We start from the raw sequence: 22574 nt of genomic DNA on the forward strand, positions 1-22574 counted from the left end.
TGCATATTCACTCTTTACCGAATTCTTGCTCATTTGATCTTTATACAGTCCTCTTGATTTATTCGAATCGATATTGAGTCTTGAGTTTTAAGTTTTAGTTGAAACTTTCGGTATTCTAGCCTGCATTTTTTCATTTCATTCTATATTCTTTATACACAAAAATCCCTTCAGCTTACAACTAAATACCAAATAAGAAAATAAATACCCTAGTTACATTAATATACTTTTTCTACAGTTAAAGCTAAATTATGTACAGTAATCTATTTTATAGCAGCTGCTCTTCCAGGGAGTCGTGTCTTCCAGGGAGTCGTATAATAACTTTTCAATTGCTTTTTGAATTTACTAAGTGTAGGGAGCTCTCTGATATTGATGGGAATATCGTTCCAGGCTTTCAGAGCCGAATAGTGAAAGCCTTCTTTGACGTATTCAAGGTTATTTTTTTGGGATTTGTAGGTTGCGGCAATTCCTTGTTTTGTAGTTGGAGTGCTGGGTCCTATGATGATATTTATCCCAAAGGCTTTCGGGACATTGTCTGCTGATTATTTTGTATGTCATAACTGATCGATCGAACTTTGTTAGTTGCTCAACGGTCAGCCAGTTATGAGACCAGTTGTCTTTTAGTCTGGCCTTATCAATAATCGAGCGTGCTCTGTCCTGCAGACGTTAGAGTGTATTCAATTTTGATTTAGGAAGACTTAGGGAGTGACAAGTTTATATATTGGTCTTGTCTCTAAGATAGAACTGAATCAGACACAGGAAACATCACTATACACCCACCAAAATTAACGCAGAAGTAGCCGAACAGTATGGCAATGAATTCCTTTTAAATGGAGCATAGTTTGCCTGTATCAATAAATGAATGAGTCGGTTTTGTCAGCTGCAAGTGCTTACTCCTATACTTTTATATACAATATTTCAGCGCTAAAGGACATTTTATGACGCAAAACGATTTTCGAAAAAATAACAACAATAAATGATGCATCTGTCAAGGTTGCACTGGGTTGCACTGGGTTGCACTGGGTTGCACTGGGTTGCACTGGGTTGCACTGGGTTGCACTGGGTTGCACTGGGTTGCACTGAGTTGCACTAGGTTGCACTAGGTTGCACTAGTTTGCCGTGTTTCGTTTGCAGATTCAACACATCCGCAACCTCTATGCATATAGATTACAGTGGCAAAATTCTAACCCTGGGAAATGTTAACGCAGAATGATCGGGCGAGATAGGCTGATAACGCGCTCTCCACCTTTCCATTATTCGATTTGTCTACAGTCAAACTCATCAAAAGCAAACATGCCAGCCCTCCTGATATCAACTTAGTAATTTGTAAACAAATGGAATTTAATTTAATAACTCGGGAATACCAATCCAACATAAAGGGCATAAAGCTCCCTCAGAAAAACTGCCATAGACATCAGAAAGGTCAGTCATGAGGCTACGTTCCCACATCATCAAGAGCGAGTTGGGCCGTTGGTGCATCGGCGCCAATCGCTCAACCTACCATATAGGAGTTACTAAGGAAAGTTACACAATAACCCCCAAATATGGATGATAATTGGGAGGGAATGGACAGGAAAAGCATCTTTTCCCCACTTATAGCCGATGCACCAGTCCTACCTAATTGCATCAGAAAACTCTAAGAAGCATAAAAGATGCCTAAAGGTATGAGAGGTTTTAACGATGCCATAAAAGAAACTCAACACGCAAAGTTATACTGAAAAGGCATTTAGTATAAAGAAACAAAATGAGGGAGGGAGGGCTGGTAAAATACAATGAAACAGCCTAGTTGTAATGTGGCTTCACCAAGCAAGATGAGACCCATGCTATGCCAAAACCTTAAATACCCCTAGATTAACCAAGGGAATGAAAACGCCACGAAACACACATCTTACCCTAGCAGGGCCGTAAATCCCGGGGGGGACGGGGGGGACTGGACCCCCCCAAAAATCTGGAGCAAAACGATTTTTTTTAAAATTATCGTCATTTACTTTTAAAGAAAGGAATCCCCGGCAGCTGGGTTAGAACCTAACAAAGTTTCGCTGAGTTATTGCAACATACCTCAGCCACTATGTCATGGTGACTATTGCCAAGTGCAAGTCGACTATTGTAGATGGCTGTTTGCAGAGTGGTGTCGAGTCGGTGACGATGCCCATGGAGGGGAAATTAGCCCCAAATATTTTATCCACCGGTCTCCCCTTGAATAAGTCTCAAAAAGCATGTAAGAAAAGAACCGTTTAAGTCGCCATAAATCTCGACAAACTCATATTACACATATTTTTATACACGCCTTTTTATAAAAATCCTTACTCAAAACCTAGGTCCTGTCGTTCCTAATTTCTGAACCTCTATTAGTCAGATTGAGGTACCAAGACATCCATAATAGCTCCTTAATTTTGACTGCACAGGAACAAGGAACAAGGCCAGAAGACAAAGAGGGCAAGAAGTAATTTTACGAAAATTAATTTGCGTAATTTACGCTAATTATTAATCTGCGTAAAAGTATCACGGCAACAAAGGAGTACTTTTGCATTTAATATAGAGAGAAGTAATGACTAAACTCTTTATTGTTAGAATGCAATAAATTTTGCCCATCCTTGATTTTTTTAAGAAAATTTTCATTTGGAGCCCGAATATGTTCTTAGATACATCCTAATTGTTTTCGAATCCGATATGGTTTCAAGAAAAATAACGCTTGCTCTCGAATAGAAAACACCTTTTCTTTCTTTTCTCCAATGTCTGTCACTAGAGTTTAAGCATTTCCCCAATATCCGTCACTAGACTCTTCCCCTTACCAATTTCTCCCAGAAACAATAGTCTCTGTTCTTCTGAGAAACGTCGATTTGCCTATCCTAAACGGTATAGTATTTTGTTAAACTTGGTCAGGGAGATGCTTTTATAGCTATTTAGAAGGTATGATTCAAAAATTTCCTTTCACGTCGGCCCCAACCATGGTGGGTCCTCCTACATTAATAAACGTGATTCTCAGCCCCCTAGGTTTAATTTATTCAAGCTGTCTCTGAAAAATGTTATCAACTCAAATACAAAAAGTCAACGTGCTAAGAAATATCTGCAAATACCCTCTTTAGGGCTGGAAAACCTTAGTAAATCTACAATTATTTTTGTTTTTTAAATCGTTTGCCACTCAAACTGTTTCCTTAACACACACTATAAATTGCTTGGTGGTGCCATGACCCACTGCACACTTTATATTCATTCGCTCTGCTGACCCCCCCAATTGACATGACAGATTTACGGCCGTGTACCCTAGTTATACAAATCAAATTAACAGGAGGCCGAAAGACTCCCTGCATTGCCCATAAACTAGTAGAGCAGATACAAGCAAAACGCGAGGAAGCGTGGCACAAGAAAACATAACAAAATAGTAATAACAACAATCTCATGCAATTTAGTTAACGCTCAAAAGCCCCTCGTGAAATTAACTTTGATTAAATTTCATTTAATCATCATTTATGGTGTGAAAAAGCAGACACAGAACCAGTTTTACATAATTTTCAAAATAGAGGCTGTAATTGAATTGTAATTTAGGTGAATGTTACTTTGTTATTCTCAAACTGGTTTACTCTTACCGGTGCATTTTTAGAATACGATAATAGCGAAAAAGGGAGGACGTTACTTCTCTCCTAAAAAAGTTCAAACTGAGTTTGTTAAAACAAAAGAGAACTTGCTATTATATCTTAGAAATTATTTTCTACCACTTTGAAAAGTAGCTGCATTGAAATACTTCTTGTTCTGGGATCTGTTTGATTTAGAATGAAAAACGTTTGCAGTTTGCAAGATAGCCAACTTACAACTTATCAGCTGTCGCTTTTGTTTGAAAGAACGTAACCCACTGCAAATCACGGAAGAAATGATATATTTTCATGTGTTTATGATACCAAAAATAAAACCAAGGAAATTAGAAAAAACTTTCGTTATTGAAAAATTTTGTTTCAAAAACAACACCGCTAAAAAGAAAGTGTGTCCACTTTCCAAATTTGCCTTGGTGCGCTCCTTTTTATGTAAAGATTTTGCGATTACAATACCAGCAGTGCTGTGACAAATTATGGAGCTTAAAAACGCGAAGCTTGAGAATATTTTAGATTTGACAGATACGGTTTCTTTTGGGTAGGCCGTTCAAGCATATCATGCTGAGAAACAGAATTTTACTTATTACAAGCCGAACCAGCTGGAATTTCTAATGAATGGAGATCTGAAGAAAAGGTTACATTGGATAGCTGGTGCTTCTATAAAGTGAATCTGCAATGGATAATAATCTGCTGTTGAAACACAAATGAAAGTTTAAAGGTTTCTGAAATCTCTTAAGAGAATCGACACAAAGACGGAAAAGGAATTCAGCTGATCAGAAGTAAATGTGGGGAGGAACAAGCATGGATTAGAGCTGAGAACGAATTAGGTAAATGTGACATTATGATAGGGGTGCCACAATGTTGTGACTTGTCCCCGATAATCTTCAGGGTATATAGTGATACAAATTTAACATACAAAACCGATACCGAACTTTAAATAGAACCAAAAACAACGGACTTGTTGAACAGAGTTAAAGCAGAAAGAAGACAGTGAAAGAATTGGCTGAACTCTCAATGAATCGGTCATTAAACCTGGAATAACTATTTTAAGCAAAATTGGGAATGCAATGACAAAAAAAGAGAAAATAATAAATAGTTTACGCGGTTCCGATATATGGTTGTTAGAGATGGTCGCTTAAAGCGATTGAAATGTGATAAATGACTTTCGAAATAAGAAGTTAAATTTTTAAGGTTTATGAAACGAGAAAGAGGCCACGCAGGACTTATGCGCATCAGGCTCTTTCGAGGGAAAATAGAGCGAGGAGAGGAAGCGGACGGCTTTCTTAGGACATTGAGCTAGTGGATGGAGGCGAAACTATGTAAACGTGGATGAAACATTCCACTAGGTTTATTTTAAATCTTTTATACACAGTTCTTTGTATGCAATAGCAGTTTTTCATCATTATTCGACGTTTTATTCACTGAAAAGAGGTGGAAGAAAAGCTCAAGCATGTCTCAAAATGTTTGCTTTTCTTAAATTTCGTACCACCAAAACATTGTTTCCTTTGAACAGCTTGCCAGATCTTCTCGGCAACCTTCTTTTCTTCAATAAAACAACGCCGATTATATTACTCAGACTAAAGAGATACCGAGGTTAAAGAGATCAAATATCATTATTTCCAAACCAGCATATTAACAAATAAATGGAGGCACTAAACAGGCCTTCTAAAGCACTGCATTTTCTGCCACATCAACATCCCTATCTTCACTGTCGATTCAGATCGAGTTTTAACATTGTGAGAGCACTTTAGAGACATGGCAGCGAATGGCTGAATGAATGAAACTTGAAACATGTTCTTTTATTAGGCAGATAAGATCTGATCTGATATGATATGTTATGATCTGACAGATGAACAAAGAGAGTTCATCAAGTTTTCTCAGTTCCATACAAAGAAGGTGAAAAACAAGTCCAATCTTCTGTAAAAGAAAGAATTGTCTCCCAGAGAGGTCAATATCGAAAAGAATAAATAAAAATGGTCGTTGTCATTTCATCACACAAGAATCAACGAAAGCTTTTGCCTTTGCCAACCAAATGAAAGCCAGTTGGATGGACAAACAATAGTTGAATTGGTCATGTTGGTACAGCAGGCTCGATTAGATCTCATGAGAATGACGCAATATTGCTTGATAGAAGTGACACTAGCTCTTTTCAAAGTGAACAGTACTCAAAACAGTCAAAGCAAATAGATAGCTCTTCTTGGCATAGGTTTGTACTGGCGCTTAGCAATCCCAATTCTAATTGGTGTACGTTTCACTTGAGCTGATTTTGCAGCAAAGATATTGAGAATAGCGGTGTCACGAAACAAGCATGCATCGACACTTCATTCGTATCATAATTACCGCTCTGATTTCCCTGATTCGATTGAATACATGGACCATCAAAGAACATCAATAAATTCAGCATTAAATTCTGGAAGTTGCCAAGTTTTCATTAAACGGGGCCAAGCTGTACCAAAAGCCCAAGCCTTCAAAAGCTTCTTTCCCCACAAAGGAAACAAACTGCGCCCCTCAAGAGTTAAGCGTTAGTTCATGTTATTAGCGTTGGATAAAAACTAACAGTTTCACTACACAACGAAGGAGAAATGTGTCAAATTGAAGACCTCAAATGTGAGCCCAGAATTGGAATGCAATCATCACAAAGCAGATACAAGGCTCTTCTTTCGTGTCTCTACAGTGCTCACACAATGCCAAAACCCGATCCAAATCGACAGTTGGATGTTGTTGTTGCACATGGTGTCCATGAGCTTTCTGGCCAAATGCATTTGTAACGGAAAGACCATTTTTTAGATTGTCCAAATGTCTTCTCCGGAGTTAGCTGCATTCCTCATACAAATACATGCTTTTTAGGTGCAGATGCAATCAATGGTTTCTTAGTCATGGAAACGTCTAAGTTTTAGAGAAAGCGGTAAAAACTCCAGAGCTTGCCAGTTTCGTTTATGTTCTTGAATTACGAATGAACTTTGCCCAGAGCTTATGCATAAGTTAATGGAATTCACCATTAAATGCATCGATCTCGATGTATCAAGCAAATCCCGTACAACAGTAAGATCTTAAAAATGGCTTTCAATGGAGAGGAAGAGTATATAGAGGCTTCCTCCCGACGAGGTTCTAATAGCACAAATTTATTGAAGAACAAATTAGCAATGTTACATTTGGAGACATTATCACGGAGCAGCGCCTTCTCTATCTCCTTTATCGCAAGGATGGAAGTTCAGTTCAGCAGGGCTGCTAGAACCAGTTTTGTCAACATTGCAAGCAATGCCTAATGACATGATAGCTCTTAGAGTTAATCGCTCCAACGAACAAGATGTTGGTGTCATCACGTATGAATCCGAATCATAGTCCGAAATGCCTTCAGACAGTTACTCACAACCAGATGGTGCAACTGATACTTTGACTAATTGACATGATGTTAAACAACCAGTTTCTCTACAAATGGACTCATCTGATACATTTGAGTCCATTTGCGGCAATGTTTTTAGTTATCTCTAATAAGATAGTGACTTGAGCACATATGTCTTGGATCTCAGTTATATCAGAGCAGTATGATCAATACATTGTTTTTGAGTTGAAACAGTGATGTCATAACATAATTTGCTGACATCATCAAAATGAGATTTAATTTACATCAATCGAAAGCTTTTCTCAGGAAGAGTCGAATTGTGTATTATTTCGATGAATTAGACATACCTTTCTCAAATTATGGCCGTGAAAAAGATTTTCCAGGTGCCAATTTTAAGACGTCATTTTCGGTCAACGCCCATCGAAAATCAAAATGTAACCAGGCTCATTTCGTAGAGCGTAATTCAAAATACCAAAAACAACTTTCAAAACAAGGTCTACTAGAAGTTGTCACGGATCCGTAGTTTTCAACCCAACTACATAGTCTTTCTTAGATTGTGATTATGGAAGCTATATGTATACGAAGTCGCACAAAATCAGAAGGTCATGCTAACAATATGAAATTTTTAATCCTCGACCGTTTGTTGTTGTTACAAGTGAACATAGAATGTTTCCTTTCTGATTTTTTTAATTTGTGTGCTGAGAAAAAGTCCATACGTTCTAGCAAAGCTAGGTCAAACTTGTAACGTCATTCGTCGGCCAAGCGCAAAGAGTTGACAATGAAATGTGAATTTCGCTCGTCTGGTTGTATGGTGATCATTTAGAAAAGAGTTAAAGATTCATCAAATTACAGAATTTTTACTTCCACTCACTATTATTGACTGTGTCATGCAGATGTTGTCACGAATTCGGCAGTTAAGCCAATTATCCTGGGTACAATCTCTCAAAATTTCAATAAGCTTAAAGATCTTTAATCTAGCTTCGATGGAAATGCCAAAAAGCTTTGAAGAAAACGAAGCAAAAAATTTCAGCGAAAAAACCCGCAATCGCACTGGCAACTGGAAGAAAGAAGTACTTTTCCAACACAGCTTTTACTAGATTCTAGATAGACACGACACGAAGAAAGTGTTCCATAGAGAACCGAAAGCGAATTAAAAACTGATATGCGATCATAGGCCTTCCAGGATATCATTCTATCTAAACCGTTTTATCGGAAGGATAGCACAAGATCTTAAAGATAGACCCTTAAAGAAAGAAATGAACCTAAACATCACAATAGTTTAACACTGTCAGCGACATAAATTGATTATAACTTTTACCGTTTTCTCCGGAGCACCGATGACATTACTTTTCCGGGCAAGATTTTTACTAATGACATATCTTATCAAATGTTTATCTCTAATTCCTTGGTTGGGTTTACTTTTTTTGTACCCATCCATCTTGGACACATCTCGTGAGGCATTTCCAGCAAACAAAGTGGCCATTTCCCTTTTTTCTAAGTATAAAAAAACTAAGCTCACAAAAATCTTAAGTGGTATGAGCAAAGTTGTCCGTTAGTCAATTTACTGTATCTATTTGCAAGGAAAATAAAATCAAGAGGTTTTGAAAGAAAACCTTACAAGATTAGATGCATTAAAAACTGAGCAATACTACACCAAAAGGGGCTCTTTAAAGAGCGATGCAACCATCAATCGATGGGAACTGGGTTACTACTCGATGTGAGATTACAGTTTGAACAAACACAACAACAATCGTCGATTTAGTGCTCCAAGTAAAGAGACCATTAACCGGATTTTTTTAATTTTATGTGAGCATTTGTCTATTAATGTTTTTATCTTTACATCCCTTGCACCTCTTTAAATAAATTATTTACAATTCATTAATTATACGACCTTAAATTCACAATGAATCCTAGATACTTCGCTGCTTCTACAGCACGTCAAAGAATAAAAAATAAACTAATCATGTACAAATAAAAACATTGTAAACATTGTAAAAACTGATGTTCTTTTAATTAATGTGAGAAGCTTCTAGGTATCGTTTGTGGCCTTGGGTTGCACGTTGTTGTCCCTGGTTTTCCAAGTGAAGAAAAGGTATATTGCTGGATTTAGAAGGCAGACATCGATTAGCATCACCTTGGCAATAAAGATATGCTGATACGAAAAAAAAGCACTGATGCAAAATGGCAAATTGCAGATTATGAAGGGAAAAATTGACCAAATAGATATGCTTAGGATTCTCTTCTCACGTGGTGTGCAAGGACCAATCACAACACGAACATTCTTTACTTTAAGCACGTGACGTATGCACTGCTTGGAGACAGCTCTTCGGATCACTACTGCGTGAATCAAAACTGTCGTTACACAAACTGCCAAGAATGAGGATGCGACAAAAGCGGCAAAGATATTTCTTCCCTTGGTGGTAGGCACAAAGACTTTACAGCTAAAGAGAGTGGCCAAAATCCAGTAAAATAGTGCGCAAATGAAACGACACTTCGAGGCCTGCATATAGTGATACCTAAAATTACAAAATAAGACTTTATTCGTACGAATGAATCATTTAACGACAACATTTTATTAGAATTAGACAAACGATTTGCCATTCAAGAATTTGATTTTACAGCAAAGTCGTAATTCAGGTATTTTCAGCTCTAAAATTACCATCTGCTTTTGGTTTGGCACACTCTTGAGAAAGAAACACTAAAAACGAAAATATATATGCTACATAAGGACATCCTGTCAGTGAATTAAGATTAAGGTAACCACAGACACTGAGGCAGCCCCAACCGACCCTTTTCTCCTTTCACTTACTTGACCAGCAACATCCCTATGAACATATTCATACTATAATTTGCCGGGAATTTTGCATTCTGATGTCAATTAGGAGCGGACATGATTTGCAAAAATCTGGCAATGTACCTTGGCTTCAACTGAGAGGAATGAATTGTTTTCAAAATTGGAACTCATGCCCAATTACATTCACACGACTAGCTGAGAATGAGCTGCGGGAAATACAGCCCAAAAGTAAAGAAACCTAGATTCAAAACTAATTACATTGCCCGTTAAGATGACGATGTACCGTTTGGGCTATGATGATCGAAGAAAATAATTAAAAGGTAAACCATTCCAGCTATGATACAGCTTGGCGTAACACCCATTCATTTGAAAAAAGTGTCGCATCATTCAAGGTGTGATTGAAATCTGTCAACTGCATGGGAACCTAAAAGGGGGGAGGAGGGGCAAACCAGAGCAACATTTCATCCAAAATTTGCCGAAGGGAGGTTGACAAATTTTTTAAAGAACAAAAACCATTGGGTCTAACGTCATTCCTTCAAGCTGCTATATACTAATCATCACTTCAAGAGGCAGGCACCGCGCACCATTCTAAAAAAGGGTGGGCTGAAAAGGGCGTGACCGACAATTTTTTAGAACAAAACGACTTTAAAGAATAGCTTTTTGCCACAATGATATGACTGTCAATCCACATTTTACCACGAAACAGCTACAGGTCATTCCTCTAAAATTGACAAAAATAAACCGGGTATGAGCAAGTCAAATTACCGACTTACGCGAAAACGAGTGTGGCCTCAAAACCCATTTGACCCCACTACCTAGCAGCTGGCGCATCTATTGAGTCAAAAATTCAAATCAACCGCGCTTTTTCGTTTATCTGAACATAGATAGCCTGCGTGCCAACCTTACAATCCTCTATTTGTAAATAAAAGTCTGCACGCAGGCTAAGCATATGCTATGTTAGATGTCCTCTTTTAGTGGACGTGCCTTTATTCCCAACCTTCGATTCGCAGTTGCATCAATGTATCTTCGTAATGTATTTTATATTTACACAGCCAACTTACATTCAATGTTAGTGTTTCTTATTTTCTTGGCTTCATAAGTTTTGACCATAAACGTCTTCAGAAACAATTCTGGCTGATGATGTCTTAAAGGCGATCATGATTGCATTTCACGGGTGTAGCTATGGTTCAATTTTGTTCAAATTCTGATTTTCAAACAAAGTCAATCCCCTCAAAGACCCCCCCCCCCCCTGATCCCTCAACTATGAACCTATTCCTTGTTTATGAGAGGGATGACGATATGAAAATATATTGACATTGAGTAGAAAATAGCAAATAACATTTAATAAAGCTTAGATCGAACTGATTTCTTCTTGATTTTGATCTTGTGATTTTGAAAAATGGTTAAAGCTTAATTAAACCCCACCCATTAGAAAAAACAGCTCTTGAACAGTGAAATTTTAGATAGCGTACCAGGGACACATTACGGGGTTCACAAAATATAGATAACCCGCTACTTCGGAAGCCTTTTCACTTTTGCGTTCAAAGCTATCCGAATAATAGAGAAACTTTGTAAGTAGATTCTTGTAGGAAAGATCTCAAGCTTCTGTCCTTATGCTAACGCAAGTAAATTGCAAGAAATGATAATGCAAATATAAACGTTAGTGTTTATGCTGATGTCAAAAGCCTTTTGGATGTTGAGGGTGATAGAGGAGGGGATGGAATCTTACTGGCTTCCAGCAAGAGAAAATGCTATAATTACACACTACACAGGGGCGGATCCAGCAAAAAATCTGAATGAGTTCCAGGCCAAGGCTAGGGTCTTTCAGATAATGCATTGATAATTGTGCCTAACCCTAACCCTAACCCTAACCCTAACCCTTACCCTAACCCTAACCCTTAACTTGAAATAATTAATCATACTAATTTATGACTATTAATCATGCTTATTTATGACTATCAGGTCGAGCAGTATGGAAACTAGACAATTCCTATTTTCACGACCCTCGCAGCATTCTGGCAGATTACTAAGCGGTTGAGATAAAACCAGAAAGTATCGTTAATTTTCCAGGAGCATTAACTGCCTTTATTTTAAATTGCAGTCGTTGATGGCAAGAGAAACCTATGGCCAGACGGAACACCATATTTTGAAAAATAGGCTGGTGTCTACGTAGGCAAAACAAAAAATTGCGAGCAAAACAAAAGGGAAAACTTTGCTGTGGCATCCAAAACAAACAAAATGGTGTTGAGAAAGGGAGGGGGTTGCAGAACTTTTCACAAAGGCACTGTTTTCTGTCGGAAAGAAATCTATAATCTAGATTTAGTGAGTGAATTGTACCTACCCCTCCTCCCTCCTGGTACCAAAATGCATAAATATGAATAATAATGTTGTCTTAGGGTTAGGGTTAGGTTTAGGGTTAGGTTCAGGTTTAGGGTTAGGTTTAGGGTAAACTAATTATTTCATCAGGTCGAGCAGTATGGAAACTAGACAGCTCCGTGAAAATAAGACATCTGTAGTCTCCATTTCGAATTCAAAGTTATGCAGTTCCACAACAGATCAGAAACAATAGGTAGCCAAGCATACAAATATGGTATCATTTCCGAGTTCCAGATGCTGTTTTGACTGATTTCCATCCGTGTTCCAAACAAAAATTTCATTGTTTCAATTCATTCACTTTCGAGGCACAAAACGTTTGTTTCCGAGTTCTAGGATGGACTGCTGTTGTCCTCCACAAAGTCGTTTCAAATCGTTTCAAAATCACGACAGAGAAGAAGGAAGGAAAAGGGCGAGCGAATCACATCAAACTGGCAATTTTAAGATTTTGAAGAGACTGCGATAAAACTTATAATTTCTAGGTTTCACTTTTTTAGTTAAACTATTACTTATTTCAGGCAACACTTATATGTGGGAAACTGACTAAGTTCTGTGCACCAAGGAACTCACTCTGGATCCGCCTCTGCTACAGACACGAAAAAAATTATTTTGAATCCAAACTGAATTTATTTTGCTATTCAGCGCACATTTCTGCGTAGTGTTTAAACCTAGAAAGGGCTTGAAAGAATTTATATTACATTGGATCGCTGAAGATAGAATGTCACGATGACAACGTATGAAATAACAGAATCGGGCAAGTCATGTAGACAGAACAGTCAAGAAACTGGCCTTTTCTTTGCAAAAATAATTTTCTAAGCTTTTTGGCGTTTCTCTGCATCTTTTTTCAGGCATTTCAAGCAGCCAAAAAACATTTTGCTCAGATCAGTTTCCTGCAACTCAGCGCAAAAGGAACAATTTCAATTACTCAGGATTTGAATCTTTGACTCAGGTTTGCATTGGTGTAATCGGGATTCGAATATTTTTTATGGATAGTTTTTTATGAAGAGTGGGACCACCTTAAGCAGGATATAAATTCACAAGAAGAATAGAAAATAATAGGTAAGAATAAATGTGGGCAAAGGAATGCGTGTCAATACAATGAGTGCTGGGAAAGCAAAAGCTACATTTTTGCTTGCGATTTTAAGATCTTGACAGTTTTCTATAATTTATGGTGATAACATATAAGGAATCTGACATTGTATATTGATGGCAATGATTATGACCGGAATTGATTGGTTTAATGATTGATCCATTGACTGATCGATGGCGATGATTGATAATGATGATGACTTAAAATGACGATTATGATGATCTCGATGGGGATGATTATGATTGACATTGATTGATTGACTAACTGCTTGACTGTAATGATTGATTGATTGATGGCGATGATTGATAATGATGATGACTTAAAATGACGATTATGATGATCTCGATGGGGATGATTATGATTGACATTGATTGATTGACTAACTGCTTGACTGTAATGATTGACTGATCGATGGCGATGATTGATAATGATGATGACTTAAAATGACGATTATGATGATCTCGATGGGGATGATTATGATTGACATTGATTGATTGACTAACTGCTTGACTGTAATGATTGATTGATTGATGGCGATGATTGATAATGATGATGACTTAAAATGACGATTATGATGATCTCGATGGGGATGATTACGATTGACATTGATTGATTGGCTGACTGCTTGACTGTAATGATTGATTGATTGATGGCGATGATTGATAATGATGATGACTTAAAATGACGATTATGATGATCTCGATGGGGATGATTATGATTGACATTGATTGATTGACTGACTGCTTGACTGTAATGATTGATTGATTGATGGCGATAAAAGATGATAATCATGATGGTGATTATTATTATCAACTTTATAAAATTGCCTAAATTCGTGTTCAGTTCAGTTCAGTTCATATATTTATAATTCCACTACATAAAATTTAATAATAACAACAAACAATAACAAACAAGACTACAAGGAAACAAGACAATGTTCAAAGAAAATTAATACAATGATACAGTATAAAAAGACAAAAGTGGGGAAAAATTGTATGCAGGGAATTACTTAAATGAGAAGGTGTAGTTGTCACGGAATATTTTTCTTTCATGCATCTGAATGACTATTGAGATAATCGGACGTAAAGAAAAAGCTGTTGTTAACTATCGTAAAATTACACTATTTTGCTTGAATCTAGAAAGAAGGAAAAATCCGAAACAATCAAAACCATGTGTTTCGCTGCTGTGCAGCGTAAAAGAAAACGACGATTTGCCGTTGAGCTGCCAATGGCTATCATGCTACGGCACTATGGCATTTTAAATATAATATGTTGTCAAAGGGCTTACCTTAGCGCAGCTTTGACGATAAGGAGTCTGTCCAAAGAAATCCATAGCATGTGATTGAAATTGCAGCAAAACATGAGCCAAAAGAAGATTTGAATTATAGAATCGTTTGCAGTTAGCCCTGCTAGAAAAACTGCTGTAGCAACAATTAAGGCAGTGTTCCAAAGTAGTTTTGCAAGTGACGAGTTGAGAATGAGCATTTCATATACACTCTTTTTTTTCCGCTTCGCTGTAATGAACAACTGAACCCCGTTTAAACCAAGACCGCAAGATAACAGCAAGAGCAAAATGATATGGACAACCGCCATTTGAAACTCACGGCAAGGGCTATTCTAGGTCTTGAAAAAAACTGTCACCGTCCTTTCTCTCACCATTCGACTTGGGGCGAATTAAGATCAGAGAGTCTTCTACGAATTCTGTAAGAACGATTGGCACAGCACTCGAAGGGGAAATCTGCTGTCATAAAAACACGCCGTTTTGGGTTCCTTTGGTACAGAAGAATTGAAGACGATGTTCAGCAGTACCAAACAGAAGATACTGATGTACGTGTTAGTACTTGGAACTTCGACTCGCCGCTCGATAATCCTTTGAAAAAGCTACATGCTTTTTTTCGTGAAACGAAAAGAAGATTTGCTGTGCCCTCTTACCAGCCTTCCAATGCGCCCCAAAAAAGTGTCAAAATATCTGCTTGATAGCGAAGATTCTTTGAGGTCAGCCTACTCACAAACTGCAACACAATGCTTATCAAGCCGGATAGTGCTTTTATATCTTTGAGCTGGGTACAGTACAAACAGTAAATGGAGCAGGTGCTCATAGGCTGCGCAGCAGTTGCATAAATGGAGTCGCTTTTTAGATATTGCAGGTGTTTATGGTATCGAATGCTGAAGGATAGATATATGAAGAATTTATGTCTACGGAGCTAATTGTGTCTGCACTGTTTAAGAGGCTGATTATATGATCTGCCCCTAAGTGATGGAAAGAGATTTTAATAACGGGGCAGAAGGAGTTTTATGATTTTCTCAAAACAACATCCACAAACATTCACAGGCAAGTAATTTCTAAAATTACTCCTGTACACCCAGTTATTGTCAATTTTTTCATAATGTGTTCAAGGCAGATGCTTTTAGAGAGAGTTTTTTTAAAAGATTCGCTAACTTCAGTTAGCGTTCTTGTCATCAACTATAGTACATAACGAGTTTTTAATTCAATTTACTATACTCTTATTTATTGCTAAAGACGACAATTTGGATCTTGCTCACAAGTATCTTGCTCTCTAGAATAATTCTTTAACGTAAAGAAACAAAAAATATTGAGTTCCTATCCATTTCGTCAACGTTGTCAGAGGATATTCTTTTGGTTGGAGTAGAAGGCACGCTTATTGGGTTAAACTTTGATTGAAAACGCTTGCAAATGCAAATAAAATAATTTTTGCAGCTCTTTTTTAAAGAAACGCTTAATATAATATCAAAAAACAACAATGAAATGATTTGACAAGCGCTTATTTGAACACCTGCATAGCCAAACATTTTGTTTCGTTGTTTCTTTCTAAAGTGATACTCAACAAAAAATCACAGCAACTTTCAATTTAGAAAAGACTATTTTGGATTGTTAAAAGTACTTTTTGGTATAGTGGCGGAAATTTATTTTTGAAGTGGTGGTGGTGGGGGTGGGGGTAATGTCCACAAAAGCAATAAATTTGTTGACAAATGAAATAATTTACCGACAAAACCGACAGTGTAGCAAAACCTGGTGACAGTTGCCCCCCCCCCACATCCCCGCAATTTCCACCACTGTTTTGGTATCCTGCTGACATAGTAGAGATTGCTGAGACTTAAATCGTATACGTGAACATTTTTTTAGACGATCACTTTTTACCGTCACTTTTTTCGATATTGGACCAACATGCTGAAAAGTGATCGTGCAACATACTAAGGGCCTGTTTATATGGGAAAAATTATCCCACCTTCTAGCCATTGGGCTGGGAGGTGAGATCCAGCCTTCGTATACAAAGCTTTGTAATTTCGATCTTCTGTTTACATGGGAAACGATTTATCCGGGGCAAGTGAGATCCTACTCTCAGCCTGCCGGACCTCACCTGTTGGCATCAAATTTTTCACATATAAACGCTCAACTGGCTGAAAGGTGGGATGAAATTAGCACTTGTGCGCAAGCGCAAATTCACTTCTTTCAAGAAAAAAGGCGGCAAACGAAGGAGTTAAGTCTACGAGTGTGAAGTCTTTTCGTCGGAACAATGAGAAGATCCGCCATTTGTTAAATTGCTTGAATGAATACAAGTCTAAGCTCACGTACCAAGGATCATGAAATTAATTCTTGGAAACCCTGAAATTTTTCTTCCATAACTCTTCCAGGGCCTGCTCATTGATCATGTTTTGCCACCACGAATCGGTACGTCCAGGCTTGACCCAAACCGCTGTAATCTCTTTATTTTTCTTGCCTTCAATTTATGGAGGTAGAAATTTTTTTCTTGCCAAGGATATTCTCATTCCCATGCCTGAATGACAGCTGGGAGTTGGGATGAAAAAGAAGCAACATGCTGGGAGGTGGAATGAAATTTGCATGTAAACATGCGGTGATTTTATCCCACTTGCCAGCCTATATGCTGGAAGGTGGGATAATTTTGCTCATATCAACAGGCCCTTAAATTGACAATTTTCGCTGCAGAATTTAATGCGCTTATCTGCTGTTAATCCTCCATCATTGGAAATTTTACTCTGAACGAAAGCAGAGTAAAATCGAGATCATCATTTTTTTCAAAGGCGCCGACAAATTCTTACGTCACATAATGTTTTGATGAGAAGGGAACGGCCTAGAGTTTCGAGAAAAGAAGAAAAAGACGCGAATTGTGCTCAGAAACATAATTATTAGCAGAAAACGAATATGAATAATGATATGGAGTAAATCGAAAAGCAGCCAATTACAGAAAAATAAATGCAGCTTAATAAAATACTAAAATGATCGTGTAACCCGGCCTTTAAGCACATTTCCATAAAAATTAAGAAATTTTATAGACATTGTAGAAATTAATTGAATTACAGAAAAAATTTCGCCAGGGTCATAATCTGGTTTCACAACCTTAGATAAAATTAAATAGATTCGAAACTGATTTCAAAGCACTTTGTTTTGTAATAAACCGAGAAATAATAAATAAATAACCTGCTCGAAAATCATCCTCAACCTAAAGAAACTGCTCGAAAATCATCCTCAACCTAAAGAAACTGCTCGAAAATCATCCTCAACCTAAAGAAACTGCTCGAAAATCATCCTCAACCTAAAGAAACTGCTCGAAAATCATTTTTCAAGGTGGCATGGAAATGATTGTTGACAATAAGGTACCATTTCTGCTCAATTGACATAGATTATAGAAAAAGATCTCCTTGCAAAAGGAGTTTATTTGTGTTCCTAAAAAGTAGCTATAAAGAATGTTACATATATGTTATAAAACTTCAAGAAACTTCAAGCAAAAAAATCAAGAAAAAATTAAGAAACCGCGTGTCAATCTTAGTTCCATATAAAAAACTGGGTAGTGTATCTTCTTCTAGATTGAATGGTTTGAAAATTATCCAGTCGTTTGATGGAAATAGGCCATCTAACATCAAACATGTTGATAAATGAAAGTTTAACTTCTTTTCGTTTAAACTACTTAAGCAATATTATTAAAAAATTTGTAACAAAATGAAAAAGTGTACTTTCGTTTACAAAAGTTTACAAAAATTTTGTCACCCCAAGTGTTACCCCAAAGCCTCCTGTGTAACCCTCGATCCTTTGTTTCCAAAGAACAGCCCCATTTCTTTTTCCTGTTGTTCTAGAAAAAATGATGCTTCCCCTCCAAATAAAATATTATCATTCCTAAGGCACTGAAGTCTGCAACCGAACGACTGCTTGTTATGAAAAATACAATTTGCAAATATTTAGGGCCTTGGAGAGATTTTTTGGGGGTGCTCTGTGAGAACTGAAATGGCTAAGATACTGTATGATTATGTGAATAGCAGTTGCAAATGACGCCTTCGAAACTTTCTAGGCCCAAGTGTGGTGATGCTATTTATAGCAGTTTCATAAACTATTACCAGTTTTGTGAATTTGTGAATTGTTTTTAATTTGGTATGGGGTAGGGAGTGAGGCGACATCATTTCACAAGGGAAATGGGTATTACTAAAACATTGTGGTCCAAACACATCCTATTTCGTTTTCAAGAAGAGCAACATCTCACAACTAATTTCATTAACAACGAGAAGAAAGAGACAATTTTCGTTAAAGAAAATTCAAGTATTTATTTTAGACAAATCAAGCAATTTCTCAACAATATTTAATCCCTTTCAGATATTAAAATAATAAAATTAATGATGTTACTGAGGCGGTGCTGTATTGTCTCCTGCACTGTTACTCAGTGTTTCACGTCTCATCAAAACACGTTTTTTAAACTTAATTGAAGAATTTGTCACCCTTTAACAGTTAAATATCCAGAAACTTCGTACGAGCCGTGCTTTTAGCAAAGGCCCGAGGACTTAACCAAAGATCATCGTAATGAGATTTATGTAATCGCATTACTAAGAAGCAATGTGCTCGTTCTTCGTATACAAAAACGTATATATTTGACCATCTTGGTAAAGAAGAGACAGTCATGATAAACACGTATTGATTAAACACGTAAAAACACACTTAGAGCACCGGGGATCGACTTGACAAAATAAGAACCACGCAAGAACATGCATAGCCAAAAATTAGACGAAAAAACAATGTATTTTGAAAATTGTCTATCGTGTTAACCAACAGGGCATATTTTATCAGAAAATCGACCGCGCTTCTAAAAATGTCTTACAAAACTGTTATGGAATGGTCTCGGAGACAATCAATAGTATGTAGCTGAGGAAATTCAATGTTGCAATAGGAGCAATATTAAGACCATTGTAATATCAAGCTTCGGCATAACTTTTTAAAATGATAACATCAAGGCTTGGCAAAAAATATCTGGTTTTTGTAAAAAATTAACGTAGCACGACCAACGAACGTGAAGAACTAATAAGATTATAAAAAGCCAAAAAGAATTTCAGGTACCACGCATAGCCAAGCATTGATTTGGTTGCAATTTGAGGTAGGACTTTGAAGTTTTTGACTTATTAACAACAAAAAAATTCCAGGTTTCTGAAGATGAAAGGCAAGTAACCGAGATCAAGAAAGGCAGTCTTTTCGTGCATGGGAGAATGAAAAAACAAGATGGCTTGAGATTTGCTAAAGAAAAAAGCATAACAAAAAATAAATTAATACGATAGGCCTTGTGCCTCATGGATGCAGGTGGCAGAATAAAAAGAGAAACAGTCGTTGAACACCTTGTAAGAAACGTTCGGACAAATGAAAGCGCACTATAAATAAATCCCAGCTCAAAGATAGCCCACGACGACAGGACATGTTGAAGTGCTTATGACGTGAAAGTTCTGATTGCTTTTTATTATACTAAATTTGAAGATCTGAATCATCATTATGAGTGCAAAAACCAAACTTAATTAGTGCAAGATGTCGTCCTCAGTCTATTACTTTTCAAAGTTGGAGTTTTCTCCTAAGAAATGTGAAATGTTTATTCTTTTTTGTGCGTCATAAGAAAGACATAAGAAAGTACTTCATGACATTTCAAACTGCCTCGGTATAAAAAAAATTAAAAAAACTTTGGTCTCACGAAGGTTCGGTATACTAGGGCTGGGTGTGTGTTTCATAGCCATTTTATTCCTTGACGGAATAGGAAGTATTTCAGGATTCAGCATAGCGTGGGCCTAACTTGGCTTGTGAATCCTTATTACAAGTATACTGTCCATTTTTCAAGGACCTTTATATGAATATTCTCTTTCTTTACATGAATTATATGAAATGAAAACCCCTGAAATTTTGAATTTCTTTTTTCCTGCAATGTGAAAGCTTCGCCCACCTCTGAACACCTTTTGGTCAATTGAGGATTTGATGCTTTTAGATAGGACTAGTGCATCGGCTCAAAGTTGAAAAAGGAGGTTTTGCACGTCCATTCAATGTTCAAAACTTCAATTGGTTGGTTAAGCGAGTTGTGCATGTGCATCAACTGTCCAGCATACTCTTGATGATTTGGCAACGTAGCCTGACAACTGATTCACTGACGACATTTTATTCTAATGTATCAATTCTTGTTCTGAAACATGTATTGAACATCTTCACCAAGTTAGAAATCAACTTGCAAAAAAATAAAAGAAAGGGAGGTTTGGTGGGAAGTCCGAACGAGATTAGCTGTGGTAGCAAATGAAACAACCCCAAATGTTTCCATCCATCATTTTTCAAACAAAAACAAAGATAGTAAAAGCAATTTGCAGCGAGATTTTGCAGCGAGTCCGTCGTCGTAGGCCTAAATGGTTTTCTACTTCGAAGGCTGCTCGTTCCGGTGAAGACTCGAATTTTTTACCGTCATGTGGTCTGATATTGTGCTATTACCAGCTTTCGAGCAATCTTTTGATGAGAATTCTTCGAGCAATCTTTTGATGAAAATTTTGTCTGATGATTTTTTGTTTGAAAGTTTTATCATCCGAGGGCTTTCGATTTTAATGAAAATGTAACTAGCTACACCAATATTTGCAACCTGTTGATATAGGCAAACATTTGTACAGACATGAGCTTAAGAAAAAACGAGAGCCATTGACAGATGCTTTCTAAACATAAAATAATACAATGTCGTTGTTGATGGAATACACTGACGAGACCTTGATTCAACAGATAAATCTTTCTGTTGACAATGAGTATTACTCTTTACTGGTTTTCGTTGAAGAGAACAGATAGGACATGTGTTGCTTGTAGACCTAGACGGGAAGAACCAGATCTCTTGAGCCCTGTACACACTACACAAACTAACCCGGGTTTGCCCTAGGTTTTTGCTAACCCAGGTTAGATTTTGCAATGTGGACACAACTAGCCTGGGTTCGTCCTGGGTTAGTTTAACCCATTTCCAGAGGTGGGCTCGACCTGCGTCGAACCCAGGTTAGTGCTATGATCTTCTTGTGTGGATACAAGCCTGGGGCGAACCTGGGTTAGTTTTTGTAACGCATGCCAATCATATGCCTCAAAACGATGCAATACAATTGAGTCCCACCAGTTTTTACTTGAGATTTTACATCAGTATTTTCTTCCCACGTCTACTGGTTGAATGCACCCTAAAGTGATACTTTGTTTAAGACATGTTTCAAATTTACGTTTCAGACGACAATGAACATTAAACGTTTCAGTTGAAACTGCACTTGTGTAAGTTTTATCATGATAGCTAAAGTTTTACTACTTTAGTTTTATCATGATAGATTGTTTTACAGCAGGCGGATCTGTAACTATGGGGAGCGTGAGGGTTGTGACAACCCCCCCTCCCTCTAGATAAATTTCCATTTTAAAAATGGTAATTTTGTCATCTAAAGGTGCTTGTTCGGCTTTCGGCGAAGTTGTCGGCGAATAAAGTGTGGGCCACCAACTTTGTCGGCAAATGAGATCCGGACACCCTTCTTGGACACAAAAGCTAGCGACGACCCTGACAGTATGCTTTGGAGTAGCCGGAGCTAATTGATTCCAAAAAAGAATATAAATTCAACCCATATTACAGTCAAAAGTTTAATAATTTCCTTGCCAGAACAGAATTTTCTTAATTCAAAAAACAAAATTTTTAGCAAAATCATGCTTTTTTAGGTCAACTTGGGACGATTTGATGACAATTCGAAAAACTTTATTCCCCTTGAAACTCGGATTGGCCTTGATTGTAAGTAGAAAGTAAAAAGTGTTTAATATGTCATTAACGTTAAGTTTTAACAGGCAAACCATATCAACAAGAAAGATTTTCAAAAGTCATATCAGCAAATTATTATTTACATCACCGAAACACATGTGGCACTTTTTATTATGTTCACATAGGTACGCTGGACCCGCTCTGAAACGATTAAACTTTACCTTCTTAACATGTTTACTATTTTTTCGTGCTTGCCATCCAATACTGGAAAAATAGTTATCAAAATATTTGCAAAATACCATTCTGGTGGACATTGAACATGATAGGCCCAAAGAGAGATCCTTGCGATACACCTACCGTGGATACGCTATAGA

General features: G+C 37.2%; 1 protein-coding gene across 6 annotated transcripts in view; it reads right to left on the reverse strand.

Annotated features, from left to right (window-relative positions):
• The window catches only part of LOC135685817 (uncharacterized), a 67202-nt gene that overhangs the window by 11679 nt on the left and 32949 nt on the right, over positions 1-22574 (reverse strand). The window contains exons 12-14 of one of the 6 annotated variants that reach the window (XR_016144658.1): positions 17758-22036; positions 14472-17664; positions 9305-9443 (exon numbers count right to left, since the gene is read on the reverse strand). The exons of 2 other annotated variants lie outside the window; for them this stretch is intronic. Coding sequence is in view for 2 of the 4 variants with exons in the window: in XM_065201892.2 (XP_065057964.2) it covers positions 8957-9443 (487 nt within the window). In the remaining 2 variants the exon portion in view is untranslated. 3 more of the 6 variants (XR_010516029.2, XM_065201892.2, XM_065201896.2) reach the window with 3 other exon arrangements.

Source organism: Rhopilema esculentum, chromosome 15 (assembly GCF_057945365.1).
Source record: "Rhopilema esculentum isolate cy_ngs chromosome 15, ASM5794536v1, whole genome shotgun sequence".
Classification (NCBI taxonomy): Eukaryota; Metazoa; Cnidaria; class Scyphozoa; order Rhizostomeae; family Rhizostomatidae; genus Rhopilema; species Rhopilema esculentum.